Source organism: Montipora foliosa, chromosome 10 (assembly GCF_036669935.1).
Source record: "Montipora foliosa isolate CH-2021 chromosome 10, ASM3666993v2, whole genome shotgun sequence".
NCBI classification, from domain to species: Eukaryota; Metazoa; Cnidaria; class Anthozoa; order Scleractinia; family Acroporidae; genus Montipora; species Montipora foliosa.
In genome coordinates, this window is record NC_090878.1 from 18,212,305 (window position 1) to 18,232,304 (window position 20,000).

The 20,000-nt window shown below is 38.6% G+C and overlaps 3 protein-coding genes across 6 annotated transcripts in view; 1 reads left to right on the plus strand and 2 right to left on the minus strand.

Annotated features, from left to right (window-relative positions):
• The window catches only part of LOC137972388 (tetratricopeptide repeat protein 28-like), a 99,716-nt gene that overhangs the window by 39,119 nt on the left and 40,597 nt on the right, over window positions 1–20,000 (minus strand). The window lies entirely within an intron of this gene.
• LOC137972582 (ER membrane protein complex subunit 1-like) overlaps window positions 1–20,000 on the plus strand; it is a 164,335-nt gene that overhangs the window by 15,260 nt on the left and 129,075 nt on the right. The gene's annotated exons all lie outside the window — the stretch shown is intronic.
• Window positions 18,904–20,000, minus strand: part of LOC137973911 (tetratricopeptide repeat protein 28-like) — a 2,826-nt gene continuing 1,729 nt past the window's right edge. Inside the window, exons 1-2 of the mRNA XM_068820806.1 lie at window positions 19,692–20,000; window positions 18,904–19,234 (exon numbers count right to left, since the gene is read on the minus strand). The exon at window positions 19,692–20,000 is cut by the window's right edge and continues 1,729 nt beyond it. Coding sequence (XP_068676907.1) covers window positions 19,215–19,234; window positions 19,692–20,000 — 329 coding nt within the window. The 3' untranslated portion in view covers window positions 18,904–19,214. The remainder of the gene's footprint in view (window positions 19,235–19,691) is intronic.

Here is a 20,000-nt window from a genome sequence, read left to right on the forward strand (position 1 = left end):
GTGCTGACGACACCTCAGTTCGCCACAAGCAGCGCTCGCTTTGAAAATAAGGTAGAATTTTTCAAGAAAATTACTTGTTCTTTATCATAAAACAAATAAAGAAGCCTTTTCTGTGCTCTGTTCTGTTGTAAAGCACTTACGAAGCGGCTAGAGCACTGAAGAAGTAGGGAGAAACACTCGCCTATCGGATCGTGTTTTCCCCTACACTTCTTTCGTGCTCTAGCCGCTTCCTGCTTGCTTTACAACAGAACAGAGCATATACAGAGATTCTAAAAGCTGACGTTTCGAGCGTTAGCCCTTCGTCAGTGCGAATCGATTCCAGCGTTTTGGATTCGCTCTGACGAAGGGCTAACGCTCGAAACGTCAGCTTTTAGAATCTCTGTACGGTGGCCAATTTACATTATCAACTCCGTTGATAAAACCAAATTTTTGTATACTACTTCCCCACCGACGCAGCACCACAGTTTCTTTAGAAACTACCCCTTCATTCAGAACAGAGCATAGTCAAGGCTTCTTTATTTGTTAAACCAAACTAGGCGCTCCATGAAGCATACACTGGGTTGCCTGTGGTACGTATTACACGAAAGCAGAAGGCACTGAATTGGGTTGTTTTGAACTGTAGCGTTACAGTTAATTTTTGCAAGTTGGGGGTCATTAAGACCATTTGAGGGGTCACCCAGATGTTCACCCAGATGTCGTGCCAGCGGGGCCCTTTGGCTCACACGTTCACACGTTTAATTATTTTGTAATGTCCTGTCCCATTTTGAGGTCTTTTAGTTTTTTAAGCTTTGGTAATAAATTCAGTTTGAATATAACAAGACACGCTCTTGAGTAGAATTCACACGTTTCTTCTTTAAATAAATAGTCTGCAAAAATAATTAACTGCAATGTGCTCTGACGGACGTTTTGCAGTTGCACTAAGCAAACGTTTATTGCACACACTAAAGAAGGACTGAAGATGTTGTGTCCGCTTAATATTTCTCTTCTTTTCTGTCTAATCTTATGCCAGGTCAAAACATTTTTTTGGCCTTACGTTTGCACAAAAAAGTTCCGTAAAAGCCGGGAGTTTACAGTAAAAGACAAGCCAAAAGACAGATAAAGAAAAAAATAACATCGTTTTTGTATATAACTCTGAATCGAATTCTCATCGAAAGATTAATGACAATCGATCGTAAAAACACGAATATGTCTGCAGTCTCTGACTTTTATGAATCAAGGGAAAGGTCATGATGTTCTGTCAAAGGAAGAAATTTGATCACGTGGTAGGCAACCATGAAGGTGCACGTGAGCACCTTGTGTCAACTGAATGAACTACGGGAAAGAATGTTAATCGTTCGTCGTTTTCAGAGTAAAACAACGTACTTTTTAGCCAAGAAACTTTCGTCTTTGGTTTTTTAATTTTGTTGTAATATTTAACTGAATATTTACATTTTATCTGTCGGGTCAGGAAACCTTTTTTGTCGGGTTCCTGAGAAACGTATCTATTTTGACTTCAGGGTGAACTATTTATACAATCACCAGGTTGAGCGGCCATATAATTGAATATCTAAACATCTATGAGATACAAAAACAGACTTGCGAATTATCGCAAATCACAATGCTGGCAAGCACAAAAGCAAAAAAAATTGTTAATAAATATAAAGTTTTTTTACTATCTGAATGTTTTTGGGGTAGAATATAGCGATATAATGTTGAAAAATCTTCGTTATAAAGGAGGTATGTCACACAAATGATGTAATTTCATGATACTCAAAATTCGTAAAAAGCATGAGTTAAACGTAAACAATCTTCGCACTAGTAATTCGTACAAATAAATTGGATTAACCAGGAAGTTAAACAGATATTGTTGGCTTCCCAAATAAGCTTCATTTTACACTATAATGACAAAACAGGTACTTTTTTAAGGTTAAAAACTTAGCTACCTATTAATCATTTGTCAGAGAGAAAAAATTCCTTTCTGTTTGCGTATCACATTTCAACTCACGTTTGCAAATTTGTTAAGCTCGAATATTACACAACATGATGAAGTTACGGTTACCTTTTTCAGCGAATACTTTATTGAAACAAACAACATATTCACCATTTGAGGCAAAAAACCCTTCCTATTTCACTGCGTGCGTTAAGAAAAGAAACCAAATCGTGTCAAATTACCATTCACAACAAAATAAATTTTAGGATCAAACCCTTTGTTGAAGAACCTTTTCCTTGAATAATGAAGCACAAAATAGACGACAAGCCTTCTTTCAAATAATTCTTGGCTGTCACATTTCCAATTATTTTTTTACCTGAAGACCGTGAAGAGTTGAGAACATATAAATAAAAATAGCCAGACAACAGAGATTACAGATCCACTTAAGGTGTTCGATTCCTTCCCTGTCTTTGTTGAACCCATAAGTTACCAGAGAATTGTCAATTTGGTTTCAATGTTGTACATAACATCACACTTGGTAAAATATTAGAAATACAGCTCACTTTGATTACGGCTCGTCGGGCAAAATATTGTTGTCGTCGCTTTTAAGATTCCAGATATTTACTTTCCACCGACTGTCTTGTTTATCGAATTGACGTTCCATTCTTGAGCTCCATAAAGGTATATTTTGTTTAAAGATCCACCAAAACACCATTTGTGTGTCAATGACTTCGACGTCATTGCAGGTTAATTTAATATTCTACTGTGTCGACCAGAGAACTCTACGCTTTTCTCCTACCCCCTGAAACCATCAAAATACGTGCAGAAGACTATAAAGCACAGACACCGACACCACTTAGTAGGGGAGTGACAGGAAAGACTTTTCCCGACACGGAAAAAATAAAAATATGGACAAGGAAACGCAGATTCCGAGTGGGTTTGGCACCCAGTAAAAATGAATAAATCTTAAAACGTACATGTGCATTATGAATATTGGTACTACATAAACTAACTAAGAAAAAGCCTTTCTGAAAAGATACGTCTTTAAGAGTTTTTCAAAAGATGTCAACAGATTTAGCTATCTTCATTTAGGTAAACCGTTCCAGAATTATGGTACAGAAGCAAAAAATCAAGCACTGTCACCCAAGGTTGTAAAAGATTTAAAGTTCGGGTATGACAGCAATATTCCACTGTCACACCGGAGCTTATCTAGAATTTGAAGGCTTGACTTTAACAAGATCACCAGGCTCTTGAGCAAGCAGGGATGGCGAGGTAAAAGAAAGCGATCCGTTTAATTACCTTTCCTAATTTTTTGATGCTCATACTAGTCCTTTGTTGCTCAACTCAAGCTTCTAAAACGTCAGGATCATATCAAACTCCAAACTCTATACTTTACACACCAATTCGTAACCGGCAAAAAAACCAAAGACTTTTGATTTATTTTTTATCAAAAATTCAGATAAGCATAATGTTAACACTGGCTTTGCAACTAGTTCCTAAAATTAGAACAAAGTATAGTAAATTTAATATTCGATACAATGGTCCTGTATTATGGAAAGAAACTGACGAGAGTTTCACATTCTCGGCATATTATGAAAACTGGACTGGACCCAGTTCTGGTCTCTGGACTCTGGACTCTGGAACGTCAACCCAAAAATTGAATTAAAAAAATGAACAAGCAACGCGAAAATTCACTCTAAACTGAAGTTACATAGCTTAATAAGTTTAATAGATAAGGTACACCACTATCTGTAAGCCGGAGATCGAACAGAAGGGATGACGAGAAAACGCATAAGGGTTGGTTGTTCGGAACGCAGGCATTCAACACGGCAAACTAATTTCGCTCTTATGTGTTGCATCAGTTGGCTTTCGTGTTCATCGCATTTTACTTTGTCTGTGAGAGTTCCACTACACTGTTTTCTTAAACGAATGATTTGATTCAGACAACCAAGAGGACCTTTTACAAACAGCTTTCCAGTGTTGAATATTGGTTGATAACAAGGTAATTGCAACATCTGCCTTTTGTCTTTGGGGGAACTTACCGCTTGGGCAGCCATTGTTAGATGTCCTTTAAGTTCTCAACCGTATGAAAAATGCGGCGATGTTTTCCCTTTTCAACTAAATCTTAATTAATCGTCTTTTCATCCACGTCACTGGAACCATAAATGATTTGTGTGGAGGAAAGTGTCAGAGAATGATGTAATGCTAAGCACTTAGGAAGAGAACTGTCTCACTGATGTCTCGTCCGCAAAATCAAGGATCGGTGCAGCTCAGTAAAAAATACAGGACAGGTTTGCATGGATTAAACTTGATAGTACGGAGGCTTCTTTAATACGGACACGCGCTGTCCCTTCGGTGTCCGCATTAGAGAGGTTCGACTGTAACATTGAGTAACTTAGATTTGCAAGCGCCGCAGCTCAGTGGGCACTGACTCATCAAAGCGGTGTTTTTATTGCAACCGAGAGCTGAATCCTTTTTCCACTGTGGACAAGAAGGGTAGCGGTCGTGACACGGCTCGAACTGTCGCTCTAAAGGTTTGTCTGTGTAGAAGAAAGAAACAGGCAACAGGTGAAGGAAAATAAAAAAAAAATACTATTTTTGAATGGCAAAAGGGAAAAACAACAACCAAAGGTTATGAGGATGATCAGAATACATAGTTTGATATTTCTGATATTTGAAAGAGTAAAAACTAAAAATGTTTCTTTCTTAGTGGGAGGAAAAAGCTTTACGCATCTCGGCTTATAATTCATTGCTTGGTTGAATTAACATTGTGGATTCTCATATCAGGGCCATTTATACGGGAGAAAATAAGACGCGTCTTAGCTAAGACGCGTCTTAGATAAGACGCGAACTGCTCGTATAAATGGTACAAAACAAGCGTTCCCGTCTTATTTTAGACGCGACTTACATAAGACGCGTCTTATCTTGGAACAGAATTTTAGGCTGTTCTTATTTTGTCCGCGTCTTAAATAAGACGTGAACTTCCTCGTATAAATGGGTTCGCGTCCTAAATAAGACGTGAACTATAAGTGCGCATGCCTGTCACATGCGTGACGACAACAACAAATCGTCATTTCGTTGACAAGTCACCCAGGCTAACAAAATGGCTTCCCAGTCGTCTCGGATTTCTGTTATATTCTTTGAAGGCAACGTCAAGTTCTTCACAAGAAAAGAGGACTTCTCAAAAGAGAAAAAACATCTCTTAAGAATTATCTTCCTTCTTAAAATGACGGCACGCTTTTGTTTCTTGCTACAGCGCACCATCTTGGATCTTTACCAAAGTTATTGCTTTTAACGGCGTTGCTAATGGCAACTTCGCATGTAAATGAGGCTGTATCAAAAATAAGACGCGAACCTCACGGGAACCATTTATACGAGATTTCGCGTCTTATGTAGGACGCGAACGTATAAATGGTACAGTTCGCGTCCTATTTAAGACGCGTCTTATTTTCTCCCGTATAAATGGCCCTATTGATGAATACGCCAAATCTACTTTTACGGGCAACTTCCATAAAACACCAAAATACTTAACTAAATTGTCAGCCTTATATCACTGCCAGAAAAGCCGCGTGATCCAATTAAGGCACTGACTAAACTACAGTTAAAGACTGAAAGTCGGTTGATAGCGAATGGGCACACTGAGAAAGGCAATTTAAGATTAAGATTTGCTAAAAGTTACCTCAGTATAACTCTTCAAAAGTAAAAACATGACAACTGAGTAACGATTTGGAGGAGGCAGTGTGGCCCAGTGGTTAGGGCGCTTGCCTTGAGATCCGGAGATCCCGGGTTCAAGACCCGCTCTGACAACTCGTTGAATTTGTTCCTGGTAGTCCCTGGTTCAAATTCCCAGCTGCATTTGTAAATAGCCAACTGGTTTGCCTCCGGCCAGTTGGGATTCTTAACAGTTGTTGTTGTTCTGTTCCTTCGTTTCGTTGTTGTTCATTGGCCCTGAAAAGCCCCTATGGGGAGCGGTCAATTACGTATGTATGTATTTGTATGTATTTGGCGAGGCGACCGAGGTTGGCAAATAGCGTTAAGATAGTCAGGATTTTACGAGAAAACCAAGACTGGTTTTCGATGACTTTTTTAACAAAAAAATGCATCGCGGAAGTTAGCACTGAGGACGTCTTGAACAAGCTGCACAGAACGTATTGTAGAACATGGAACTACACGCCGATTGGAAACTCAGCTTCATTAATTTGCTGAATCGTCTCCTGTCCTTTTGGTAGGCGGTAAATAACTATCAAGCACCAATACAAGAATTGACTACAGAAAAAGCTTCACCCGGACCTAGTCACTAGCTGATGTATTATGCATGACATCAAGGGAGTTGAAGGGCCTGGGAACTTGCAAACCTGGATATTCACTAGAAAGGAGTGAATCGAGATTATTGCCTGGGATAGGGTCCGACGAATTTCCGTCACCGTGATGCAGAAAATACTTCCTAATGAGCCTGCGAACAGGCTCACTTGTTTTAGGTATCGAGCGATGTTTTGGGCTAGCTCGGTCACCCAAACAGCTCACAGGCTACTTACCAATTCGCCGCACTGAGCAATCTGTTTGGATTTTCTAGTTCACATTTTTAGCCATGCATTTATTGATTTGGGGATGCGCTTGGGAGATTACTCGTAAAACAACTAACAATTTCTCTTGGCTGCGTGTCCAAGAAACTAAACAGAAAATGTACGAAAAAACTAGCATACCCAGCAGTCCAACGGGACATAAACAGAAATAAAGAACTGAATACAAGTCATACACACATACTTAATTGACCGCTCCCCATAGGGTCTTTTCAGGGCCAATGAAATACAACCAAACGACGGAACAGAACAACAACAACTGTTAAGAATTCCAACTGGTCGGAGGCAAACTAGTTGGCTATTATTTACAAGTTTCGGGCCGAGATCGGAAGCTGAACAAGGGGCTACCAGGAACAAATTCAACGAGTGTTCAGAACGAGTCTCGAACCCGGGAATTCTGGATCTAAAGGCATGCGCCCTAACCATCTTCATCGTAGGGATTAGTTGATAAAGCAATTAGTTCGGCAATAATTCAAAAGGAAGGAAGGAATTCACAGCTATTTAATGGAATAAATCCTAACGGAAATTCGCTTACAAAGGTGGCGAAGCAGTAGATTGGCCAATTAGTGTGGTGATTATTGCTTGCGACCAGTGGGTCCCATCAATTTGGTTCACCGTGATGCAGAAAATCACACCAAATTCGCTTCAGCCATCTGTATCTTTTGGATCCACCAGTTTAAATTAAATTATGCTTTTAGCCGTGCATCTATTGAATGGAGGATGAGCTTGGAAGGTTCTTGCAAAGTACTTCTAAAAACAGCAATTTCTCTTAGATCTAAATTCTAGAACAAATTCACATTGGAAGACTATCATACCTGACAGTTCAGCCGGGAACCCTGCGTCGTAAGATTTTGCGACTGGAACAGAAAGAATTATAAGAGATTATAGTGTTAATCGGAGATTATAGTGTTAATCGATGAAGGTCGCAAAATCGGCACTGCCAGAAATCGCATTATTTCTTGGATTTTGGTGATTAATTTATTTATCACATACGGGGGAACATTACTGAATGCTGATTGGCTAAGACGAAGTGCATTTTTTTTAAATAACTCGGGCATTTTTTTGAAGAGTTTGAAAATAAGCTTGAAATTAATCCTTAATTGCTCTCGGGCCCAGCGATTACATCTACGAAATAATCATTTACGCAATCATTGGATAGGAAAAGAAGCAATACAAAGGCTATTTAAGTGACTTAATCCGAACGGAAACTTACTTGCAAACGTCTCTTTGAGTAAGTATATGAATTAATCCCCTACCGTTCACGTACTTCTGACGGAAGCACAGCATATAGATTTGCAAAACTTATAGCGGTAAGTCTCTTAATTCCTTTGGTCAGGGAAGAGAAACGAGGCATGACGACTGTTGATATACATGAAAGGCCTAAGTGTGTATGTGAGAATATAAATGTTTCGATTCTTACAAACGTGCTATTGCGAAGTGAATATTAATGAGAGATCAAAGCCAGTACAAAAATCAAGGGTCGAAATCTAATGGTAACCGAGGTTACAAGAAGAGGAATTTAGAGCAAAAACGAGCTGAGTCCGTTCTCGTGTCATGTCTTTACACAAACTGATGCATAGCACAGCATAGCATAGCATAGCCTACCATCCAGTCCTTGCTTTGATAATTTCCAGCTTGATTTTGACTCTGCGACTCAAACAAAAGGAAAGAACTTCCCTTGTCGTAAAATAGTAAGGATAACGATAACGATAATGATAATGATAGTAATAACGACTGCACGTGAAGTATGTGTGGCAAGGCCCAAGAAAGCGTCACACACATTGTAGCAGGACGCAGCGCATTAGCACAGACCAAATACTTCGAGAGGCATAACAATCACATGAGGATCCTCTACTTTGAAATCCTGAGAAAGTCTGACCTTGTTACAAAGGAGGAGAATTACACATGGTGCAAGCTAGTGAAGCCAACGCCTGTGTATGGAAATGACCACGCCAAAGCACTGCACAGCATAGAGAGAAGCAGGCTTTTCTACTTAATTGCTAGGTGTTAGGTTGCATAGCGAATAGCATAGGGGCGAGTAATTGGTGAAACTATATATAACTTCAGGTGAGTTCACACTGATAAATCCAGAATAGTGCGCAACAATAATGGAGTAGTAATAACAAGGTTTCCTAATCATTATCGTTTCATTTGGATTTTAATACAGTACTGTTTCGTAGACCAACAAAGCGTTGATCCACTCATCACGTTAAATTCCATCCACTCTGAAGCATGGCTAGAGTTTATATACATCAGCAATTTGATATTTACCGAAACTGTTACAGAAGTTGAATTATAAAACAATAGGAACATGCATTAGTGAACATATTATTGGTTCTTAGGGATGCTATGGAAGCTAAGTAGAAATTTAGTTTTGTGCTTGCAATTTGGTACAAGCTCGTTTCGTTTGTCAAGTGTCGCCATGTCCGGTTTACGTAAAGAATTTTTCAGCGTTGCTCCAGGAAAATTCTAGCCAAGGCTAAATCCTAGAACAATCTAACAAAACGATCTAGTCTGTGCAATTCTGAAAAATCGGTAGGCAAAATCACGAGTTTCCTAGTTTTCTCTTGCTGTTTTTAATTAATATTTGATTCTTTAAAATATCATATACAGGTAGTCGTCATACCGCAGATCATTGAAATTTGGGATAGAGACATATTTACGTACGTAACAAAGTGCAATTGTAATAATAATTATAATAGTTATTAGTACTATTAGTATTATTATTATTATTATTGTTATTGTTATTATTATTACTATTATTATTAACATTATCATCATCATTATAATTATTATGATTAAGATGAAAAGAAAATGAAAAAGAAATTGAAATGATGTAGAAGCACCATCTGCTGAAGGATGAGATTTACGGGATCTAAAAAAGGTAGTTATAAATCCGGTTGTTATTGGAGCTCTGGGCGTGAAGTGATAAGCAACAACTTCCTAAAGTATGTGGAAAACCTTGAAACCAGTGTTAAGACGACACTTCTACTGAACAGCAAGAATCCTGAGAAAAGTTCTGTCTTTTTAAGACAAGGATTGCAGGCTTAATGGGACCTTAGGTAATTTGTTGTTGCTTGCTCCCTTCAGATATGTCCCCCAGAATGCAACACTCTTATCTGTGACAAAACCTATTGAACATAATAATGATAATAATAGTTCGAAAAGTATCGATAAACCAGTTGCGTCTTCGCAAAAGTTAAAATAAACACTGCATGAATTGTGCTTAAACCGTAATAATAAGCAAAAGAAATAGTTTACTTACAATTTCCGAAGCAGAGCACCACCATGAAAAACAAAACACCACGGTAAATGGACATGTTGAATTTTCTGTCAACATTGAAGCAGAGAAGCGATTAGAAGGGAAATGTTACTTTATGTATCTTTCCCTTTTGCGTGCTTTGTCGTGCAATACCAATTGGCATAACGATTCGATAAACACCGAAGTACAATAACAAGGATGCATATGACATTTCCTGTTGAAAGAGGGAAAAAAAACTGGCGTTTTCAAACGAAACCATGTCCCGGACATTCCACCCTTCTATACAGTACACGGTCATTAGCAAAAGAGAATTGAGTTAGACCAAAATTTCCACAATCTGTCTTTTTTATATGGACAATAAAATCAAGTGGTCGGAATTATTTTTGCAGCACACATATGCTATTTGTTATATGCTAAGTCAACTTGATATTGAGAAACAAGCATGCTATATCGTAATCAAAAATCTAATTGCATTTTAAGGCTAAATAGTGAAACAAAACGAACTTGGAGTGGTCCGTACGACGGATTCGAAAGGGAAAATTCGGACCGCTGCAGCTCGCGGAATTAGCCAATCACATTCGAGTATTTAAGATTCCGGACCACTGAGATGCTTGAGAAAAAAAAATAATAATACTAATTAACAGCAAGTTGCAACCTCTTTGTTCAAGGCTAGTTTCCCGAAAGTCCTGGAAAGTATTCGGACCCTAAAAAATTCATTAAAAGTGCGATGCGCTTTTCCTGAAAATTTGGTCTTTGACTAAACATGTTTTCAAGGTAAGAAAGGAAAACCATAACAAAGTTCCAAGTAAAAAATGTGGCTTCCTATTTATGATCGAAAATTTTCGGGGCTCACGATAAACCGCGCCTCAAGAGAAAGTTCTCCCAAGTTCGAGATATTCACCGTATTTCTTTATGAGAATTTAAAAAAATTTTTACTCATTGCAGAATGGTAGATCTTCATCGCTTCGCAGATAAGTTTCAAGAAGACTCTCCTCGTGTAGACTTCAAAAGTGCCAATAACAGTGCCAAATTCAAGAAAGTACTCTAGATAACCAACTTACCCTCGCAGATTTCCAGATGTTGACCTTACGAGCTCAAAAGGCAGACTAAGTCAGTTCAGACAAGAAATCTCCTTTTATCTATAGGGAATAAAAGGGGACGTGAGCTATTTGTAAATTTCGCAGGCGTGGCTATCAAAGTAGGAGCACATGTTTTCAACCGAGCAAGTAATTCACTTGTTCTTTTCACTCAAGCGCGCTGATCTCTGGAGAATGCATCAGACATGGTTTTGTTACTCGCAATCGTTGTGAAATTGAACTTCTGCTTCTGCCTGATTGGGCGACAGAAAGGCTTCTTTGCGTGAAAGTGCAACCAAAAAAATCAATAGTAGCGAAAAGTAACTTTTTGAGATGATTAAAATATTACGTATTCCCTTTCAATGAAAGCGTGCAACTGGAAGTTCAAGCTCAAAGGAGCAAAACTCAGGAACACATATTTCATGAAATTTAAGCTTCACAGTTACACTTACCTCTACAACCAGGACAACTATCAGGTCCTATCACATTCAACAAGCACAGTCATATCAATCATATGTAAATCAATCAATATCGACGACGGAAACTGGATCACATGCAAGGAGTTTAAACAATGACATCAAACGCAATGGGCCATTTCCGAGTTGCTGTTTGTCTCGGTTTCGAAGTGAGACTTGGTGCTCAACTATTGTAAGGGAAATGAGTTTGATTTGCATAAGAATACGCAAATCATTTCCATTTGAATGGTTGTGCACCAGGACTCGCTTTGAAACTGAGGCATGCAGCAACTCGGAAATGGGCTATTAACCTGATCTCATTGTACAGAATACTCCATTTCATTGAAGAACCATAGTCTTTGTCAAAAAGGCTCATGCTCTGCGAAAGTGTATGAAAATAAATAATGGTTATTGGTTGAAGAGTTCTCAGTCGTCTAAATTGAATTAGTTTTCTTCTATTTTTGGATCATAACGAAGGCAATCAAAGTCCCTTTGCCTCAAGCTACACCACACAATATCGATCAGGAAGAAAGGGATAAATATTTTAGAAGAGACTAGCCTATCTGGATAAAGCAAATTTCAACTACAAAAGAAACTCGTTAGGTCAGGCAACAGCGCCAAAGAATAAACTGGGGACCAAGAAGAAGAGCATTGCGAAGGGGTGTACTGTAACAGGAAGAAGGACGACATAGCGTGTAGAGAGGTGGCTGAAGGTTTTTGCTTTTTCTTTCTTTGTCTTTGGAGAGATTCGAAGGGCAACAATTGACACAATATATACGTATCAGTGACGGTAAAGCTGGAAGAAGCTCTTCGAGATTATTGCTTCAAACATAGGGTCCTTAGCTATGTCACTTTCCGATGGTGTTAAGAAGGCGCTAGCCAACACAATGCAGAGTTCTGATAAACGTTTTAGCAATCATCCTATTAAAAATATTTTTCCTGTAGCAAGGAAAGTACTTCTCTAAGCAAATTTGCAGAAGTTGACTGCAGGAGCTCGAGAAGCAAACTAACTCGGTTTCGGCAAGAAACCTCCTTTTATGTGCTCTATTGAGCAAAAAGAGACGTGAGCTACTTTTTATATACGTGGCTGTCGAAGTTGGAGCATATGCTTCCAACCGAGCAAGCAACTCATTTGTTCTTTAAATTTTCACTCAAGTGTGATGATCTCTGGAGAATACATCAGACATACGGTTTTGTTAATCGCACTCGTTGTGAAATTGAACTTCTTCTTCTGTCTGATTGGGCGACAGAAAGGCTTCTTTGCGTGAAGGTACAACCAAGCAAATCAATCAAATCAATCTTTCTGTCTGATGGGCTCACAGAAAGTTTCCTTTGGGTAGCGAAGCGTGTAACTTTTTGAGATGATTAAAATATTATGCATTCCCTTTTAATGAAAACTTGCAACTGGAACTTGAAGATCAAAGGTGCAAAATTCAAGAACACATATTTCATATGAAATTTAAGCTTCACGGTTACATTTACCTCTTCAACCAGGACAACTATTAGGTCCTATCACACTCAACAAGCACAGTCATATCCATCATATGTAAATCAATCAATATCGACGGAAACTGGATCACATTCAAGGAGTTTAAACAATGACATCAAACGCAATTAACCCGATCTCATTGTACAGAATACTCCATTTCATTCAAGACCCATAGTTTTCGTCAAAAAGGCTTATGATCTGCGAAAGTGTATGGAAACAAATAATGATTATTGGTTCAAGAGTTCTCAGTCGTCTAAATTGAATTAGTTTTCTTCTATATTTGGATCATATAACTAGAAAAGAAGGCAATCAGAGTCCCTTTGCCCCAAGCTACACCACACATTATCGATCAGGAAGAAACGGATAAATATTTTAGAAGAGACTAGCCTATCTGGATAAAGCAAATCTCGACTACAAAAGAAACTCATTAGGTCAGGCAAGAGCGCCAAAGAATAAACTGGGGACCAAGAAGAAGAGCATTGCGAAGGGGTGTACTGTAACAGGAAGAAGGAAGACATAGCGTGTAGAGAGGGGGCTGAAAGTTTTTGCTTTTTCTTCCTTTGTCTTTGGAGAGATTCGAAAGGCAATAATTGACACAATATATACGTATCAGTGACGGTAAAGCTGGAAGAAGCTCTTCGAGATTGTTGCTTCAAACATAGGGTCCTTAGCTATGTCACTTTCCGCTGGTGTTAAGAAGGCGCTAGCCAACACAATGCAGAGTTCTGATAAACTTTATAGCAATCCTCTTAAAAATATTTTTCCTGTAGCAAGGAAAGTACTTCTCTAAGCAAATTTGCAGAAGTTGACCGCAGGAGCAAACTAACTCGGTTTCGACAAGAAACCTCCTTTTATGCGCTCTATTGAGCAAAAAGAGACGTGAGCTACTCTTTAAATTTTATATACGTGGCTGTCGAAGTTGGAGCATATGCTTCCAACCGAGTAAGCAACTAATTTGTTCTTTAAATTGTCACTCAAGTGTGATGATCTCTGGAGAATACATCGGTTATGGTTTTGTTAATCGCACTTGCTGTGAAATTGAACTTTTGCTTCTACCTGATTGGGCGATAGAAAGGCTTCTTTGCGTGAACGTGCAACCACACAATAGAAACCTAAATAGTGCAAAAATCAACTATCAACAAACACATTCGTATCCATCGTGCACAAATTAAATCAATCAATATCAACGGATGTTTTATAGCATTCAACGAATTTAAGCACTCACCTCCAACCCAATTAATCTGATATAATCTTACGAAACACTCCATTCCATCCAAGTCCAACCTCTTTTTGTCAAAAAGGCTTATCTCTGCGAAAGTGCATGGAAACAAATAGTGATTTATTGATTGGAGAGTTCTCATTGAAATTTAGTTAGTTTACTTCTCCGTTTTAATCCCGGGAAAAATCAATTGGGACTTTTCTTCATTTTTGAAATTGTGGACCATAACTTGAGAAGATCGTAGGCGAACAATGCCTCCTTCCCCCACCCTACCCCACAGAATATTGATCAGGAAGAATCCTGAAATTGCCCTTACACTTTTGAGGCACTTTATTTCGTGGCTCGTCTTTTGCTTAAATCTTGCTCATTTAATTCGCGACCTAGAGGTCCGACATAACCAGCCTTACATATGACTTTCACTACGCCATGAAGTCACACCTCATTTCGCAGTGAGTGCAAAGAACACACAAGCACGTCTGATGTATTCTCGAGAGAATGCCACACTTGGGCAAATGGCGGTTACTCGGTTGAAAGCATATGCTCCTACCTCGACAGCCACTATTATTTTCGCTTAATATACAGAATATGTTTTTAAAGGAAGCCATGCGATAAACCTTACAAGTTACACATTAAACTAATAAACATTAAAGAGCATTATTTAATACAATTTGACATAAAAATCCCACTGGTATGTTATCAGATCCGTGCCACTGAAAAGGCCTTCATTTAGTACCGCTTTCTTTATAGTGCACTAAGTGTTTCGCCTAATTATCGAGGAAAGTGGCTTTTGATATGTAGCCCCTCTTGAATATATCGATAGCTGGAGGTAATATTGAGGGAGCTACCCATCTGCAAAGTAGGACTGTCCAGCTGAATAAGGGTTAGTAGAAGAAGTAGGAGAAACAGAAGAAAAAGTCTCCGACATAACCAGCCTTACATATGACTTTCACTACGCCATGAGGTCACACTTCATTTCACAGTGAGTGCATGCAAAGAACACACAAGCACGTCTGATGTATTCTCGAGATAATCCCACACTTGGGTGTAAAGAGCCGTAAGAACAAATGGCGGTTACTCGGTTGAAAGCATATGCTCCTACCTCGACAGCCACTATTATTTTCGCTTAATATACAGAATATGTTTTCAAAGGAAGCCATGCGACAAACCCTACAAGTTAAAGGGCATTTATTTAATACAATTTGACATAAGAATCCCACTGGTATGTTATCAGGTCCGTGCCACTGAAAAGGCCTTCATTTGGTACCGCTTTCTTTATAGTGCACCAAGTGTTTCGCCTAATTATCAAGGAAAGTAGCTTTTGATATGTAGTCCCTGTTGAATATATCGATAGCTGGAGGTAATATTGAGGGCGCTACCCATCTGCAAAGTACTGTCCAGCTGAGTAAGGGTTAGTAAAAGTAGGTGAAACAGAAGAAAAAGTCTCCGACATAACCAGCCTTACATATGACTTTCACTACGCCATGAAGTCACACTTCATTTTACAGTGAGTGCAAAGAACACACAAGCATGTCTGATGTATTCTCGAGAAAATCCCACACTTGGGTATAAAGAACCGTAAGAACAAATGGCGGTTACTCGGTTGAAAGCATATGCTCCTACCTCGACAGCCACGGATAAAAATAGACAAAGTTTGTCCCGACCCCAGTTTACTCACTGCAGATAAAATGAGGTTTCTTATCTGAACTGACTTAAAAAGCATTGAGCTTATGCGGTCAACATTTGGAAATCTGTATGTGTGGGAGGGGGTGGGGGGTAGAGGAAGTTTGTAAAAATTAAGGACGGTGCCTACTAATTCAAAGGTATTTTTGCGCGGTTTACTGAATATGCACGACAAGCAAATCTTAACAAGTGTTATTGAAATCCAAAAAGAAAACTGGGGGTAACCACACATTTTTCGAGGATAATTAATCAGCCGTATTGGTAAATAGTTTTAAAATACCATAATCACTAAAAGGCAGTAAAGTATGTAACAAGTGATAAAAATATTTGTAAAAATGGGGGACATAAATTAATAACAATAAGCTTTTATAACCTGATCTAAACAAATAATTTAGCACGGATGGAATCAGACTGTTTGTTTAGCGTTGTTTTTAGGTCTTTGACAAAAAACATTTTGAAAATAAGACAATCAAATTTTAAGGAAATGTCAAAACAAATTTGATTGCCTTATTTATAAAAGACCTAAATCTGACGCTAAACAAACAGTCTGATTCCATCTGTGCTAAATTATTTGTTTAGATCAGGTTATAAAAGCTTATTTTTATTAATTTATGTCCCCCCCCCCCATTTTTTACAAATATTTTTATCACTTTGTGACACATACTTTACTGCCTTTTAGTGATTATGTTGTTTTAAAACTATTTTATTAAAAGGCACCGCCGATAGGAAATCCGAGTATCTCGAGATGCGCAGAACGTGTGCGCAATAGCAAACTGGCACCGTCCTTAACTAAACACTCCACCATATTCAAGTCCGACCTTTTCTTGTCAAAACATCTTATGCTCTGCGAAAGTATATGGAAGTAAATAATGATTATTGATTGCAGAGTTGTCGTTTAAATTGAGTTAGTTTACATCTCCCCCTATAATCCCGTGGAAAAAGCAATTAAAACCTTTCTTCATTTCCGAACTTTTGGACCACAACGAGAAGATCAAAAGCAAAAAATGCCCCGTTCACTCACCCTACCCCAAAAAATATTTCTTGATCAGGAAGAATCCAATCTCATTCAAAGGAACTCTCTTCTGCACTTCCCTTCCCGACGTTTTGATCTATTGAAAATAGATGTCCTCTCGCAAGGAAAGTCATTTTCTAATCAATAGATTAAAAGTACGTCATATGGGGATCTCGACTATAGTCCACTTCGGAAAATACCATAATACTCTTAGTTTGTCTCCCTAGATTTTACATAAGCATTGTTTCCAGTTTCTCTTGGGACTTACAACAGTCCCAAGCTAGAGAAAACAAAAACAATGCTTATGCAAAATTTGGGGGGGACAAACAAAGAGTATTATGGTATTTTCAGAAGTGGCGTATTCCCCTAACGGCCATATTTCTGTTCCGGGCGCCGACAGGCAGGGGGAAGAGAAGTAACCACCAGACGTTAGTGATAAATGTGTATTCCAGCACGAAAACCCATGCAAGTTTACGGAGGTGCTTTAAATTAGACGTAAAGGCTTTAATAAAATCATCATCATCATCATCATCATCATCACTTTATTTACGTCTCAAGGTATTTTAGCCGAGCGCGAGTGCTCTACTAATTGGGGAGACTACAAATTAACTGAAATCAGTACAAATAAAATGAAATGTTGGTTTTGGGGAGAGGGGAAAACCGGACTAGGAGATCAAACAACACTCTTATTTCTTAGTTTTTAACCTTCTGGAAGTTTCCCTTCGAAATTGCCCAACGAGATCACTCAAATCCAGAAGATTGCCCAGGTAATTTTTTTACAGTCATTAAACTTTCAATGCAGACTAATTACGAGATCAGGTAACTTTCATTTCCTCGTTTTTTAGATGCCAGAAATTTGCCCAAGAAATCGCCCATTTAAAGTTTATTTTACCTTGCCCCTCTGTCTGTGGAACCCCTCTGTGGAAACAGGGACATTACGGACCTTAAGATCTACGACGGCGACGTCGACAAAAACATCACCTCAAAATAGAACTTCGCTCTAGTAAAAGTCTTTCGCGATTATTCCATCTCGTTCACTTCATACAATGTGGGCGAAGTATCCTAAATATAAAATGGTACGAACGGTTTCAGACTGAAAATAGAGAATGAAAGATTCTCTGTCGCATGCTCACGTTGTCGTCGAAACCTCAAATTTAGTGATTTCACGTCGTCGTCACGCAGAGAACCGCAAAACCGCACGTGAGAACCGCACGTGCTGCACGTGCTGCACGTGCAGCACGATTATTTATGCTCTTTTAACCAATGATATCATTGTTTTGTGGCGTTTTCGTCGAATGTCGTCGTAGATCTTAAGCTCCCTATTCAGATCGAAGGACAAGGACGACCTCGAGTACGAATTTTCCGTTCTGAGCATGCGCACTTCGAAAAATGTCGGCTTCTTAACCTTATACGCATGCTCAATACGGAAGACTCGAACTCGTCCCCCGATATAAAGTTCCCTATTTCTTTGATTCTGGACCTTTTTCTAGCAATTTCTTGAGTCTTAAAACCTCCTATGTATATTAATTAGGATATCAGTAAATGCCTACTTTCCTAGTTTTTTAGCTTCTAGAAACGTGCTCAAGAAATCGGCCATTTTTTTACTTTTCCTTGGCCCCCTTAAAGTGCGACCGGGAAAACCGTGAACACCTGAAATATGTCAGGAATGGTATTTGTGTCCAATTACCCGTTAGACCGCATACGCGCAAAGTGTTTATTTACTGTTGTTTGCACCACAAGAGCTGTGTCGCCTTTAGATTTAACGGGCAATGGATTTAATTTGAGCTAATTCTGGTCGTTCAAGCTTTGAGACTACTTATAAAGAAACAGAACAGTGCTTTTATTTGTCCTTTCACCGATCACTGACAATCCGAAGCAATTGTTGCTTTCAACATGTGGCGCTATCGCGAATACCTGTATTATCTGCTACAGTACTAACAACGTTTATTCAGTTTGCGGTTTGGGCGTGTGAAGTCCTCAAACATGATTCGCTTGAAAACAATAAGCATTCCTAATATATTTTAGGTGTTCACGGTTTTCCTGGTCACACTGTAAAAACCTCATAAAATGTGCATTTCAGACACTTAAAAAACTTGCCATTTCTTTCTCTATGCACTTTTTTCGTACCTTTTTTTCACGGAAAGATCCTAAAAACCTTAAACTTAAAACGCCTACTGATTAGAACACCAGAACTTTAAATTTTTGTTTTTTTGCAAAAAAAAAAAAAAAAAAAAAAAAAAAAAAAAAAAGAAGAAGAAACCATTGACATTTGGTGTTCTATTATACGAATGAAAAATGGCTCTTCCTCGAAACTCTGGCTTTGCCTTAAATGGAAGTTCGCATGACGACCTTAAGATGAATAATTGTCACCAGTAAAACAAGTCTGAGAACACACTTTTAAACGACATTGACATATCTTTTATCTTCCTTCACCGCTTATGAGGTTTGAATGCTTTAATCTTCTCAATAACTCATATAGTTGAAGTAACGAAAATGACATGTTGACGCATCAGATTCCAAGAAGTAGTTTTCTCAACTTTCGGACGACGTTTCTGGAAAAAAAAGGAAAAAAGAAAAACAAAGAAATAGCGGGTTAAATGGTGATTAGCAATAATTTCGTTCTGAGTGATAAATGAATAAATAAATTATTTTAAACCAGTTAATTGCAACAAGTATCACTGTGTCATGTAGGCACTACAAGCCCTCAATATCTAACTTCACTTTAGGTAGGTAACCGGCAATTGGTTATTTCGTTTCTGTCCATTGCAAACAGTTCTTTTCAGGAAGGAAAACACCCGACTTGGTGAATGCCAACAAAAACTATTTTAGTCGCTAGCCAAAGCAGCTCCTAAAAGAGCTATAGTAAAGAAAAAGTAAGTATATTGGCGACTGATTTTGAAACCATTTCTCTGTGAAAAACTCATCGTTTATTCTAGAGCACTCGCCGATTACAAATCTGTTCGACATATTTTTTCTCAGCAAGTAAAATTATATTCGAACAGCCCTTACCATTCTTTTCGAGTTCTTGTGGCCCAAATTCAAACGTGACATCATCGCCAATTAGAACAAATGGCGCCCAGTATTTAATGGCGGAATACTTCTCCGACTCCCGAAGAGATTTCATAGCATGGTGAAGAGCTAAACTTGCACTTTTCCTGTCTGCCAAGTGTTGGTAAAAACTCTTCATGAACAGCAAGGTTGCTTCATCATCAATTGCCCACAGTGACACCAAAATAGACCGGGCACCAGCACACAGGAAAGCTCTGGCTATTCCCACCACACCCTCAGAGTTTACTTCTCCCTGACCACTATGACAGC